At 37.3% G+C, this 14,910-nt stretch overlaps 1 protein-coding gene across 2 annotated transcripts in view; it reads left to right on the top strand.

Moving 5' to 3' along the window:
• The window catches only part of CDC42SE2 (CDC42 small effector 2), an 82,783-nt gene extending 72,827 nt beyond the window's left edge, over positions 1-9,956 (top strand). For both annotated transcript variants that reach the window (XM_084225273.1, XM_084225274.1), the window contains exons 5-7: positions 3,106-3,207; positions 7,661-7,778; positions 8,204-9,956. In XM_084225273.1, the coding sequence (XP_084081399.1) occupies positions 3,106-3,207; positions 7,661-7,759 (201 nt within the window). In that variant the 3' untranslated portion in view covers positions 7,760-7,778; positions 8,204-9,956. The remainder of the gene's footprint in view (positions 1-3,105; positions 3,208-7,660; positions 7,779-8,203) is intronic.
• Positions 9,957-14,910: the final 4,954 nt, after the last annotated feature.

Raw genomic sequence — 14,910 nt, 5'->3', positions numbered from 1 at the left:
CTACTTATTACTAGATCAGTGGTGTGTGAATGTGTTCTAGGGTAATTATTTATGGTATGATGTCAAGCAGTTTAAGGTATGGGTGAAGCCTAGTGGGATTAAATTTTGCTGAGCCTTGTCAGCATTTTTTGTTTCTTTTTAACATGAAGTGTTTTATGTGTCTTCCCCTCCTGAAAGTCATGGTGATTATCTCAGCTGATCAGCCACAGCTTTTGTGTCTTCTCCAGGGCCATTTCCCAAGCACTGCACTTTTGACTCCCAGAACAAAAAATCAGTCCTTCATAACAACAAATCAGTCATGCAAGAAGGTTTGTGAGCTGCACAAGGAGAGAGCATGGAAAGCCACAGATGGTAGAGGGAAATGAATATAACTATGGTTAATTTCTAAGTAAGAGATGAATGTGATGCTTCTTTCAAATTCAGTTTACTGAAAAAAGCCAATCTCATGTGTTAATTCTTACATTAGCATGCAAACATTGTTATGCTTGTATTCTTCTAACATATCTTACAGATACAAGGCCTCAAAAAATACAACTTCAGAATGAAATCCTGACAAAACTAATATTTATTGTTTCCTCTGTAAAAGCTTTGTAACCTTTTCAAGCATGTTCCCCTACTGCTTTCTCCTGTAAAGAGATGATTTTTTGCAGTGCTCCCCATGTCTCTTTTCATACTCTTATTGATCAGTTTGGTTGTGGCTGAGACCATCTCTACAGGAACAGCATGTTCTAGTAGGATCAGCTGTGTAGGACAGCAGAACAGTTGCTGTTGGAGAGTCATGATGTGTATTAGATCTTGAAGTAGATCTTGTGATCTAGTCCAGCCTGGTTCATTGGCCTGATAGCAATGGGAGAGCATCAGTAAGTCTTCTAGTTCAGCTTCATTTTTTAAAAAGTGTAATTTTTGCACTCCAGGGTTAGTCTAAAATTAAAATTGAATCATGGTGAGAACTGGTAAAGTTGTTTCAAAAGCATTCTCGGGATCCAAGCTAAAATCATAATGTTGATGCAAGCTGGGTACTCCTGCAGAAAAAAAAAAGTCAATTTTTTATTTGCTTTCACGGTGAACTATTTTCTGCCACTGCATTTAAATACTGTTCCACAGCTTTGTGGAGCTCACATCAGTGGTCACATGTTAGGGGGCAGCTAACATATGAGGGCTGATGGCCTCTGATAAGGAACTCATAGGAGACTTGGTGTGGTGGCAGTGCAGTTTAAGTAGTGGTTACTGGTTCACTACCTGATGATTAGTGGAGAATCATTTACAGTCATTCACAAGATCCAGCACTTCGTTAATGGCATGCCAGTGATGTTAACAAGTTAAGGAGAAAAATAAGTTACTTTGAACAAAAAAAAAAAAACTTAAATTGTCTTAAAAATTCATAAACAAGATAAGAAAAATGTAAAGTCTTTGAGTTTGTCTATATCTTCTCTGCATGAAAACTCTATTAAAATGAATTATGGGTATATTGTGTAGGTACATACATTTGGTTGCTGTTTTTTTAAAAGAGGGAGGGGGCAACTGCTGCAGGCATTAAATAATTTTAAGTGTTTTAATTAAAACAGGGCATTTTCATACAGCTGTCTAGATCATCTTTCTGTGTCAACATTACAGCATATTATAGTATAGGATGGTGTAAATACAGGGTTTTTACAGCTGGAATATTTTATTTGATCAGTTGATTGATTTTGCAAAATTCTTTGGAATTAGAGAATTCACTAGTAGTTTTAGCATAGGTTAGATCATTGTATTTAGCTGTTCCCACAGAATTTCATATGTTCCTCCTCATCCCAGCTATACATAGCATGCAAGAAGGTACTGAAACCTACTGAAATCTCCTTTTGTAATAGGAGAAAAGGAGCAGGACAGGTTTCATACTTGCTGGCTAAACCCTATGATGTATTCTCATAGGTATGGGCTCTGATTCATAAGGATTTCATCTGTAACTAGTGAAATAGTAGCTAGCCCACTCGAGGCATGTACCTTCGTGCCTTGAGTCTGTGTGGTCTTACACTCTCATAGCCAATTAAAAATAGAGATTAAAAAGAAGACTGAGTGAACTTTAAGGTAATGGGAAAGTTTCGCTTGAGCTCAAGTAAGTCTTTGGCTGTTAAACTCTACTTTGTACAACATACCTTAAAGTGGATATTTCGTGGCTTTTTGTTTTTTTCCAAATGCAAGCATTTTTCAGAGTATGGGCATATGGTGACTACACACTGCATGAATTGCTCTGTGTAAGCTCCTGGCTCTGGCCTGAGAAATGAGGGTAGGGTTTTCTTGTTTTTATTCTTTAAATGCAATGCTTAGCTGGAGGCAGGCAACCAAAGCAGCTTTAATTAGGGAAATTCTTTACTGCCTCTTTTTTTTACTTGCATGTTATTAGATTACTAAGAAGTGAAGCTCTGACTCTGAAAATTGGGAAGCAGAGGTTAAGCAATTCTTGCCTTCTGTCACATGGTATAGGAATCAGAAAAGTCCCTGAGCTGGCATTTTGCCTTAGTACTGCACTGCACCCCTTTAGCTCACAGTTGAGAATCGTGAAGACTGGAAGTTATCTTGAGTGTATGGGTTCAGAGTTCAGTGAAGATACGTCTGTGACTAACCCTAATCAAACTCAAGGTGCTGTTCTGGACACTGCCATGAAGTATATTGCAAATAGTGACATCAGGGCATGCAAATAAGAAATTCTGGAAGGTAGTGGCTTCATAGACTATTCTAACATGCTTTAATCCTTAATTCTTGTTTTGAATGACTCAAATTAGAGCTGTCCCACCACTATTTAAATACAAATATAGGCAGAAGTTACTGTATGAAACATTGCAAATACTGATTAATAAATATGGAATTTATTAAGGTTATTAACAAATGTTTTGTTGGCCTAAATGCTGGGACTGGTATCCGTGCTTGTCTGGTATACATCCTCCAAGTAAAAAGGACAGCAGTGTCATGGTTTACCTCAGAATTTGGTCTCTGTTTTTGATTCTGTTAAAATACCTTACAGTGTATGCAATATTCTTCCTATAGATGGCTAACTTCTGCCTTTATGACACATACTATTTTTGTCTTTCCAGTGTATCTCAGATATTTTCTTTACCTTCCTTTCAGAAAAGACGACGACGGATTGATCGAAGCATGATTGGGGAGCCGACAAACTTCGTTCACACAGCTCATGTAGGATCTGGAGACCTATTCAGTGGAATGAATTCAGTAAGCATGAGTGGATGAGCATCATTTCATATAAAATAGAATACAGGAACACTGTATTTGTATGTTGTATCTGAAGCAATGAGTCTTTCAGCTATAAGAAAGCATCTCTGTGAAACTGAAGAATGACCTGATACCATTTTAATTCCAAGTCCTAAACACTTGCATTCAAGAATATGGATTATATATTTTTAAATTCCTATATTTATTGATAACACATTTTAGCTGCTGTATAAATTATATAGAATACTTTTTAAACTAAAAATTTACTCTGATTATATGTATGAACCAAAATAGATGTATACTTGAAAATATACTCAGGTATTATAGAGAGAAATGCAAGTGTCTTATAGTTGACTAGATTTCTTACCTTAAATGCCTCAAGCTGTTTTAAATATAATTCATGTAGAATTCTAACTTGCCTCAGTTTTTGTGCACACAAATTTATGTTTGGGTGTTCTTGCTGAGCTTTTTCTATATTCTGTAGCCCTGTTTGCAGTGTGAATTATTTCCAGAGCAAGAAGTGTCACAGTAAGATTTTGTAGCTTCCTGTAGAAGATGGCTGCAATAAATACTATTAGCTTTCTGAAAGTGAAAAAACAGAAGCTAAGATAAATAATAAAAATGAGCTTATGGAAAGACATGTATCTTTTAGAACTTCAAATTTCTGTGAATCATCAATCTGTTTCTAAGTCAGTAATATAAAATATAGAAAATGGTTGTATGTATATGAAAAATACTTCTTGACTTTATTAATAGTCTTTAAAGGAAAACATATTTGGAGATGACAAAGACTTGTTGACAAAGAGGAAAAATCTCTGTCAGAGGTATCAGAATAGAAAGCAGAGCTAAAAAAGCTTAAATGTAAGCAAGGGAGGTCATTTGTAGCTTCAACTAGTTTAAGTTGGTGTTATTGAGATCAGACAAAATTTTTTGTAACTCAGCATGTAATGAGGAAAGACAAAGCTAGAAAATTCAACATCAAAAAATGCAATACCTTTTTTTAGAAACAACATAGTGGGCTGGAAATGATTTTTAGTCAAACCTCTGTAAGCAAGTTAAATGGCCAAACACAGATTCCACTTTATAAATTTTAGTTAAAGCTGATTCCTTATTTAATGTGATATATTACATTAATATTTAAAGCCATTATAAATTGAAATAATAGACTGATAATAATGTGACCAGCTTGTTTGATTACTTTTTTAAAGTGTGGGTTTTGCTTTTTCAGTAATTGTGTCTCTCCTAAGAGAACCTTCCTCATTCTCACAGCTGAGCTGCCTTAGTTGAGATTTGTGTGGGTGGCCGGAAGCTTTATTTTTTCACTTTCTGCCTGTTTGCTGTCATCCTTTTCTTGCATAATACCCAGTTTATCCCCAGATAGTAGGTAATCATTATTGTCTCTCTACATAAACGTTTTCATTTTGAATGCTTCTGAGTAGCTCTTTCTCTCTCTTTTTTTTGTTTTGATAATGTGCTGCTTCAATGATTACCAAGATTTTTCTGTTCCTAGATGGAAATAATCATTCCCACTCCCCTTGCTTCAGAAACTCAAATCTCTGTTTTCTCACACTGCATATTTTCTGCCTCTTCTGTGGTGGTCTCCACATTTATTCTTCACAGTGTAAATTCCTAGATTACAGTGTTAACCTTCACATGTTCTTCTGCTGCATAATTTCCTTTATAGTATGAACATTATATTCCCTCAGAAACCTCTTTGTGCTTTCTTTTTTAAAATAACTTAGGTAAATACCTGCAATTTAATTGCAGGTAATTTTCTATTTACATTTGGTTCTTTATTCACTTTCTATCTGCCTCGTGCCTTTTTTCATCAGCATTATTCTTTGTTATACATCCTTACAATTCTGACTGAATAGTTTTCTGACTATTCAGAATATTTCTGAAATATTTTGCTTTTTTGTTTTCCTTCACTGTAGAGTGCCTTGCTTCTTTGTCAGAGGTGTACCTAAACAGCAGGAGCCCTCTGTGCACTGTTTCTTGTTAATTTCCATCCCTATTTTGCTTTCACAGTCCTTGGTGAAATCTCTTTCTTCTGAGCCTTCATATTCTTCAGTTCAGTCTTTGATTTCATGTATTTCATGTAATTTCCCGTTGTTTTCTTTCTCAAGATCTGTCTGTGCTGTTTTCTAATTCTGAAAGGAAGGGTAAAAAAAAAGGAAAGAAGGAAATTTCATGAGATGCATAAGCAGCACAACAGTTTGCATCACCCTTAATGGCTACAATCCTCTCTTTCCTTCCCAAAATCTTTACAATCCTTAAGTCCCATCTAAATTAGACACATGAGAGAAGAACCTTGCTGTTGCATATCATCAGAAAAATGCAATGGAATCTTTGGGAAAGAAAAAAACCAAAAATTGCATTTCACAGTGCTTGTTCTTGTTGCTCAGCCTCAGAAGGAGGGGACTTCAGAAAGAATGCCGCCTTAAAAGCCTACAGATGTTAGACCTTTTTTGCTTAGCAATTTTAACATTGTATGTCTCCTATAAAAGTGTTCCTTATACAAAAATAGCTACTGAAATGTTAATGCAGACTGCTTCCATTTGTTGCATTCTCTGTTTTAAGGGCAGTAGTCTCTGCATTTAAGACTGATACTTCCTTATTCACTTACTCATGTGTGACTCATGAACCGGAGAAATTAGTCTAACTTTTAGAAATACTCTTGAAAACCTACACTTCAGCCTTGCAATTTGTGTTGATTTGTACTCTCCAAAATTTTCAAGTCTTGTAAGCAAGTTTTCAGGTGGAAAGGTGATGTGGCCTGGGGATTTTTGTAGGTTTGTTTATGCTGGAGTCAGAGTTCATTCAGATAAAATTACCAGGATCCTGTATTTACTCTTGTGAATACATTTATGTGTAGATGAATTATTTTCTGAGGAAAAAACTTGAATTCAGACTTTGTTTTTTTTACATGGCCAGCAAAAGATGCTTAGTGAAGAAGATGAGCAGCTTGGTAAAATGTGAAAGTTCTTAAATACGTCCCCATGCACTTCAGCACACACTTTTACTGAGTTTGTAGTCTTTCATGTCAGATGCACTAGAAAATTGGCCCTGAACAGTTTTCCCTGAAGAAAAATAAGATGGCAGTATTGCTTTGCTGCAGCTGTATCACTTATTTCAGCAAAAGGCCGAAGTATAAAGTGGCTTTACATTGCGTGGCTTAAGTACATAAAAACACGATCCTTTGCACAGCACTGCAATATGCTGTTGAAGATACAGATCAAAAAAACAGGCTCTTTTGTCACATAGGTTTGAAAAACTGCATGGAAGAATGAGTTTGCTGATGCATTCTGTATATTTGCATGTGTTTTACTTGTTGTGGAAATGAAAATATATTTCTTTTGTCTTTGTAGACAGGGAATATTGTGCAAGCTGCTTGGAAATATTTCTCCTGTGCTATTTTAATACATGGCAGTGATGTTCCAGTGGTGTTTTTAGGTCTCTGTGAAGGAGGAGCATAGATGAAATAATTGCAAGTGGTGCCCTGCAGGCATAGCCTTGAATGAATGTTATTTTCCACTCTTTGTGTAGTTGTTATGTATGCTCTGGGATGCAGAGAAAAAAGGGCCAAACCTTTAAGATTCAAGTTGTCTTCCTCCAGGCACTTGGAGATGATTATTTTGACTCATGCAACACAAGCGGGAAAGAACTATGGGTTTCCTTTTGTGTTTGGTGATAGAGGCAGTGAAAGTCATAGTAGGATGTGCATGTCTTGAGACATGAGGTGTCAAATGGGGGGCACGAAGATTTGTATGCATCAAGCTAAAAATGCCTTTGAATAAGCTAAGTTCAGGAAAGTTCGGATTGACTGTGGTTTAAAATATAAGTGCCCTTCATTTAAAGGAGCAGTATAAATTAAGGGAAGCGTTGTATGTTGTCGCGTAAATAGATAAATAAAAAATATTCCACAAACCAAAAGGACCTTTTTGATGTAGAAAATCCTAGTTTAGCCTTGTTTAAATGATCTGAATTAGTCATACAGATATTTGCAAGTTGGATATTATGCTTTTAATATGAGGTTAACTTAGTGATAAACTTACACTTCATCATACTTGCCAGAGAATGTTTTCCCTATAACAAGATAAATTTTAGTTTATCAGGTGGAGTCCATGCCAGTAAAAGATTTGATTTTTTTTTATTTTTTGATTAAGCAAATGGGTCAGTGAAACCATGAATCAGCCAGTTTTCTTTAGGAGAAAGGAAAAACTTTTGCCTCAACACCACTTCTTTGATCTTTTCTGCTGAGCTACGTGCTGAAGTTGAAATTTCAGCAAGACTTGGATACACGTGTCCTTGTGCAAAAGTAATTTAGCTTTACTGGTAACAAAGGAGAACTTGGGAATTAAACCTAGAGAAGAAATAAAATTAAAAGCAAGAAGATGCTACGACTCATTGTTATTCTTCTTTCCTCTACCCCTCTTTTCCCTTTTATTCCCAGGTCAGCTCAATTCAGAATCAGATGCAATCCAAGGGAGGCTATGGAGGTGGCTTATCTGCAAATGTTCAAATGCAGCTCGTCGATACAAAGGCAGGATAACCTTGGGGATAACTTTCCTGTAAGTATTTCATTCTACTTCTTAGGCACTGTCAGAGCAGTATGAAAAACAATGATACTGCTTCATAATTATCTCCCTGTAAAAACCTGTGTCCTTATGATGACCAATTTTTAAGTCCATTTCTGAGTAAAAAATTAGGTATCTTGTAAGAATGTTACTTTTTCTCAGAATGGAGTGCAGATTGTTCTGACTGTGTCAGTCTGACTTTAAGCATGTTTTAACTAAAGGTGATCTTGTAGAACAATCTTCACAGGTGAAGTTAGTTGTAAAACAAATCTCATAAGAAGTTTGTGATGTGATTATAGTACCACTTTTGCAGTGGTTCCATAAGATGTATGGTGTTAAGTCAATGTATAGCAGAATTGCAGTTGGAAAATGGTCAGAATGCTCAAAACTTGGTTTAATGCATGTTTTCTGTCTTTTAGGTTTATGTGAGTTCCTGTATCTTCTTTCCTGTGTCCTCTCTTTTGCCTTGGTGACTGCTTTCTGTGCTCATGACAAGAGAAGTGATGGCTCATTGTTCACCCTTCGTGATTAGTCCAGTGAAAAGTTGCTGTTCTGCTCTGATGATGCCACTTATCAGATTGGTCCAACTGTGCCTTTCAGTGGCATGCACACATTGGCCTCTACCAGTATCATGGACGTAGAGCTATTTAGGGTTGGTTGTTAGTTTTTAGTTGTTCTAAGGCACATTAAAGCACCAATCTTAGCTTTCCTCATTCCTCAGAAATACTAATGCACAACATTCTGTTCCTTTTTAGTCTTTTAATCTTTTCTCCACTCAAATAGTTTAGAAATGAAATGAGTTTCCACTAGTGTCTTCAATTACCTAATGTTCACTGAATTTTGAAAGGTCTGAGACCTGCAAGCACAAATAATTATTTCATACAGAATCAACAGAGTAGATGACCGCATGCTTTGTGAGGTTGCTTTTTATGGTGGCCTGCTTGGTGCTAAAAGAAAAAAAAAAATGCTTACTGCAGATGTGAAAAATTTTGCTGTGGCACCAAGTCATGCCTGTTTCTGAAAAAGGACTTGTAACTTAGCTGCTTCAGTCATGTCTTTATTTTAGTTTTTATCCAATTGGTCTTGAAATAATAAAGAGAGAGCTTGCATTCATAAGGCATTTGTTGTAAATGTTCAGTATATTTATTTTGAAAGAGCTGATCTTGAGACTGTAAACCAGTGTAGTACCGTATCTAAGTGTTGTGGAATTGCTTTAGTCTATTTACACAGAAGAGCAACTTGTTTGGCTGCTTCTTTTTCTTTCTTCAGTTTTCCTTAATTTCAACCTGTGCAGTCATTTCCAGTAGCAGCATGTCAGACTGCCTGCAATATTGGCTGAAAAATTTAGTAGACCTTTCTAAGTAGTTGGCAGTTTCTGTGTACTAAATATTTAGGGCCATGGAAGTTGCTAAGAGCGACATACTAATCTGGCAGAACAGGTGCCAATGAAAACAACTTACAGGGTGACTTTTTACTAAGTCAGTAAAATGCCTTTTGCTCAGGTTCCAAAGCATGTTTCTTTCACGTGTTGTGAAACTGCAATTTCATATTGCACTGTTTTCAGATTATCTCTATAAATGGTCCCTTTTTTTGCTTCCTGCTGGTGGTTTTAGAGAAGTCAATTACTTGAGGCCTGGTTACATTAGATTTTTATGAGGGAAAAAGACCCAAATCATCTAAACAAATAAGGCATAACTGATCCTAATCAAATCAATTTCTATATGCAAGTATGCATGTAGACTACTATCATAAATGATTCTTTATTCTCCTTCTATCCTTTCCCTGATTCCATATTGCAACAGCTGTCTAGTTGATTTAAATATCTATGAACCTACCTAAGCTTCTCTCTCTGTTTGTAAACAACACATAAAATACACAGCTATGGAGGTAGTTTGCCTTCCCTAGGTTGTATTTCAGTGGTAGATGTCACTTATCTGGTTGAATCGTTCAAAGTAGGTTGGATAGTGTTCACTGATAAAGATTCTGATTCCTGATGAGATGTTCAATAGTCTGGATGCAAAAGTACATGGTGGTGCAGTGATACATATATTTTTTTTAGGGGTTAGCATTTCCAATGCCACTTTAACAATGACTCTTAAATATACTACAAAACTATTATAAAATTATTTGATCTTTGTTATTGGTAATAGCAGCTTAAATTTGCTTGCCAAACCCATCTTGCACTTGCCAAAATGTTTTCAGCTCAATAGCCAGGAAAAAAATTGACATATTTTTATAACAGACATACTTTTTTTGTACATTGTGTTCATTCTTGAATAAAGTCAGTTCAGTGTTGGCTTGTAGATATTAAAAGGAAAGTATTGACTTTGATTCAATAAATGTTTTCTTTCAGTTGGTGGCCTACCCTTTTTCCTTTCCATAAATTATATTTGCATTAGAAAAACACATCTTACAGACAGATTTGTGGTGAATAGAGTAACTTATTGGTGTCAATAAATAAATAGCAAGCTTGAGTTTTTTTCATTGCACTTGACCCTTTTGTTGACAAATGGATTAATTGTAATTTTATCAATATTATTGTTGCATTGATTTAACATGTATGCCAGGGGCTTCTGCAAGGAAGGGAGAGTGTCCTAAAAATACTTTGGAAATCTTTCCTTTTGACTGCAACTCACATGTGTGTTACTTTCCTGATTGTGCTGCAGATTACTGTGGTGGACAGTAGAAGACTTGTCACCATAATATGCTCATCTGCATTAAAAGTACCTGCAAGACACAGTATTCCCTACTCTCTATTTGGGTCAGTTAATTTTTATATTTGACACTCTCAAAGTTTATTCCTTAAGCACTAACTTACTACTTTAAATTTCATGCTAAATTCTTCTCAAGACTGATAATGAATTCTTTAGCTCATGCCAAGTCCATTAAATTGCCAGTTGAGGGGAAAAAAGGCAGCTAGAAGGAAATAAGGTTTTAAAGTAAAATAAAGATGGAGATAAATCCCTGCTATACTAATCAACTAGAGGGTTCTTCTTTTTTTTAGTGCTGAGGTTATAGACACTTAAAACTGTTTACAAAGTATATTTTGAGGACCAAATGTTCCACTCTATGTGCATATTCAGTGACTAAAGGTTTTGCCAGTAATGAGTAGGATTACTTCAAAGGCACACCCATGAAACTGATTTGGTCTGGTCCCATCTACTTACCCTTACAGTCCATGCTAGCCCTGATTTGGCAACCAGCTCATGGATACTGACCTCTAGGAAAGGTTGTATGACCACATTGGTTAGTTTCAACCAGGATCAGTTTCCTAATGTTTATTCAGAGTAAGCATGGGAGTATGGGAGTGAGTGTCATGGAATCAGAGATAATCTGTTACAGGGACCATTGATAATTTGGCCATGGATAAACTTTTTCTGAATGAAGCTTTTTCTGATTTAAACCACCCAAAACAACAAACAGAAACAACAGCAAACCAACAAGAAACAAAACAAAAAATAAAACCAACACAAACAACCCAAACAAAACCACAGACAAAAAACAAACAAAAACAAAACAACAACAACAAAAGACAAACAATCAGAAAAGGGAAACTCACCTGAAACAGAACATTTAGGCTTTGCAGTAGTGAATACATCTACTGGAAAGACTAATTCCACATTTTCAGAGCTCTTTTTCCATGTACTGTGCTCACCAGCTGTGTCTAGAGTACTCTGCTTGGTTTGGGGGCACAGAGCGCATTGAGCTTGTTGCTAAAAGAGCAACCAGGTCATCACCAAGCGTCAGCCATCCTCATGCAGTATGATTCATTTCTGCTATTAGTGGTAATTCCATCTATCTGCACTGCACAATAAATCACTTTCTAACTTCACACAAGACAAGAGAAATTATAAGTTCATATTTGAAGCAAGTTTTCTATTAAGCCTGGAAAACACAAAGTGCTGGTTGAGTTGGCAATAAATTGCTGAATACCAAACTTGCTTCCTTCAGTATGGTCCGTTTATGAATAACTATGTTGTCACGCAAAAGCTGTATTCATTTGTAGCTGTTTAAGCATTTGTGTGAGCTTATAGCATTCATTGTCTATAGGCAAGTTCATGGTTTTCCAGGGGTGTTTTTCAAGCAATTTGGTAGTGTGTTTTTATATACAAGATAGTAACAGAGCCTATCAGCAGAAAATAACAGTAGGGGGGGTGTTACGTTTGGTTTATCAGTTCTTTCAAGTGAGGTGAACATCACTAAGCAGTAAGAAAGCTTTATATATTGATGTCAGCATTTTAGGAGTACTAGTCTTCTACCAGTGCCCTGCATGTCAGAGTCCTCAGCATATCCCTGTTTCCCAGGAATATGCTTTGCATACTATGCCTTCAGTTCCAGGAAGGGGTTGTTGGCTTTCAGTTTTTTTAATTTCTCATCAGTCTTTGTAGGTCCTAATTGATTTGAAATAATCTGCCAGGCAGAATAAACATACATCAAATTTGTGCCTTTCCTGCTGGGAAGGTCCAGGTGAATGACTCCAGTTGATGGAGCAGTGGTGTGAGGAACTCTAATGCACTACAGAGGAGCCTGGGTTTATCTTTAGCGCCTGCTGTCACTCACTGTGATCCCTTATCCAATGTGTATGGTTGGCTGTTGTTGTGCAAGGCCAGTTTTTAAAACATTGCCTCAAGGATGAAAATGAGTACTGTTTGAAATTGATTTTGAAGTCCTCAAACAGTCCATTTCTTGAAACGTGGTGTCTCTAGGGAAATGGCTGTTCTGAAACAGTTTTCCTTAGGAAATCATCTTTACACTATCAATAAAACTTTCAAACAAACCTTGCACTATTTCAAAGTGGTTGTTGGCAATGGACATTCTGGCACTCCACTGATTTTTTCACTTGTCAAAAGTCCACCTTCTGGAGCATTAAAAATAATCTCATGTATGGTATATGCATTAAGCAGTAGAGTAATGCATTGATTCAGGGCATTGCACAGCATTTTGTTTCACATTTATAATGAAGAGAAACATTTTAAGGGTGGAAATAAGGAATAAAAAAATCATATTTTAGTAAGCAGTATTGGGTTGGGGGGGTGAAGGACAGCAGGGAGGGCAGATGTAAATGATGAGTTTGTGAAAAGAAAGAAGAGTAAGTGGGGGTGGGAGGCTATACTTTGATAGATGACCAAGCACCGTATGTATTTCCCATGGCATCCTTTTTGAGAAGGAGCTACTGGCAGCAGCCACAAAAACCAAAGCCCAGTGCAGCAAGGCTTATTCATTTTTCACTGTTTTAGGCAGTAGGTTCCAAAGTTGTAATGCTTGTTTGGTTTCCAGCTGGCATAAGCAGGATCTGTCAGAACCGGCAGTAGAGCAGCCCAGGGCAACAAGGCTGCATGGTGAACAGAGCTGAGAAATGTGCCTCTTTCAATTTTCAAATTCTGAATTAAAGGGAAACAATTTTTCTTACTGTGAGCATACATAAAATGGTGAATAGATGGCCATGTAGCTTCACATCTCTTTAAAAACTCAGAAGTCTCTTTCCAGACTCATTTACTGGAGCTGGATAAAATCAAGGTGATGCTTGGATCTACTGCTAGAGATTCAAGTCCCACTAGAGCCACCCACTTCTATGTGCTTACATCTAACTGCAGTTGCACAGATGCCGTTTTCCTCAGAGACTGCCAAAATACACCCAGCCCAGTCCATGGAAGGGAATTAAATTGCCATGCCATGATTTGATTTAAGAGCTTCCTTGCTTATTCTCTGAATCACAACCACAGCACTGGAAATACATGACAGAAGGAAATACTGTGGCTAAAACAACAGCTTTATAAAACCATTTACTGTGAAATGATATGAAAATGACTGCTTACTAGAACAATTTTAAGTAGGATTTTCAGCCTCTTACAACACACTTGCATAGTCCTGTAGCGCAAAATTAAAACTTTTTCATCTATGTCAGTGCAGTGGCCCATACTGTCCGCAATGTATGTGCCGTAAGGAAACATAATAATTCTGTCTCTTGAGACTGCCTAGCAATTTCAGAGAGCACGAGAGAGTCCTCCTTTTTGGAGCAGCACTTCAAACCTCCCTTCCACAGCAACGTGGAGGCCAGCACAGCACTGATGAGACAGACATGGTATCCCAAACTGCAGCGCCAAAGCCATTTGGTGCAAGGGACTTGGAGCTATTTTTGAGTGCTTGCAACAGGTAAAGCTGATGCAAGTGCCATGCCCCCGGCTCAGTGGGCCTGCAGAGTCGGCCAACACGTGCTGCCACAGCAGCTGCCCTGCTCAAGGGGCAGCTGAGGCAGCCCAGACTCCTCCAGCCTCCCCACACACTAGGTGAGGCGTTTACATCACCTTCCTGGGCTGCTGTCTTTCAAAGTACAAATTTGCACAGTATTGCACTAAGAAAATCCTTTTCAAATCACATCTTCTAAGAAAGGGCAGTTGGTTAGTGCTGTGAAGACAGTCAGATCCTCCTGCTTCCTGCCCCCATATAGCAGGGTTATGCCAGCAAAGTCAGCTTTTGGAAGGCCCATTGGAGCTGGCTATTATCAATACAATAATCAGAGCTGTCACTGCTTGGAAAACTATGATCAAGTATGTGCAGCTGCTCATTTGAATAGCTTTCTCACTGAGGAAAGCTATCCACATCCATGATGAAAAGTCCTCTAGGGAACAGACATGCCTTCTAAATTTAAGCTCTTTAAGTAAATTTCCACAGCCCTGTCCAACAAACCATGCCACAGAGCCCATAACCTTTCCCTGCCCTGTCCCATTATTTGCAATATTGATGTTTGACGTTACAATAAGTTTAAAAGTTTTAGTAAGTATTTAGGTAATTAGAAAGTGGGCACTGGCCTTTCTGGGTGGGCAGCTGCTTTAGATTCCCTATTGTCTCAGGCTAAAGCCAGTTTCACAGCACGCTGAACTATTTCCCAGTCCAGTCCTCTGACCATGAATGAACCTGCAAATGAGAATGGCCTTTTCTAATCAGACCAGGAGAATCTGGAATCAGAGGACTGCAAAGAGTTTAGAGGATTTTTACAGAACTAAGAATACTTTTCTGCGGTTCAGGATTTCAATGCTTTGCTTTTTCCCTCTGCACAACCTTTTGCCCAAATTTCAGGTACACCATATAATCTGCATTTTTATTCTTTCATTATGTACTGCTTAAG

The sequence above is a fragment of the Fringilla coelebs genome, assembly GCF_963513975.1.
Source record: "Fringilla coelebs genome assembly, chromosome: Z".
In the NCBI taxonomy this organism is placed as follows: domain Eukaryota; kingdom Metazoa; phylum Chordata; class Aves; order Passeriformes; family Fringillidae; genus Fringilla; species Fringilla coelebs.
The sequence above is the reverse complement of the archived record's forward strand: the minus strand, read 5'-3'. Positions and strand labels throughout refer to the sequence as shown.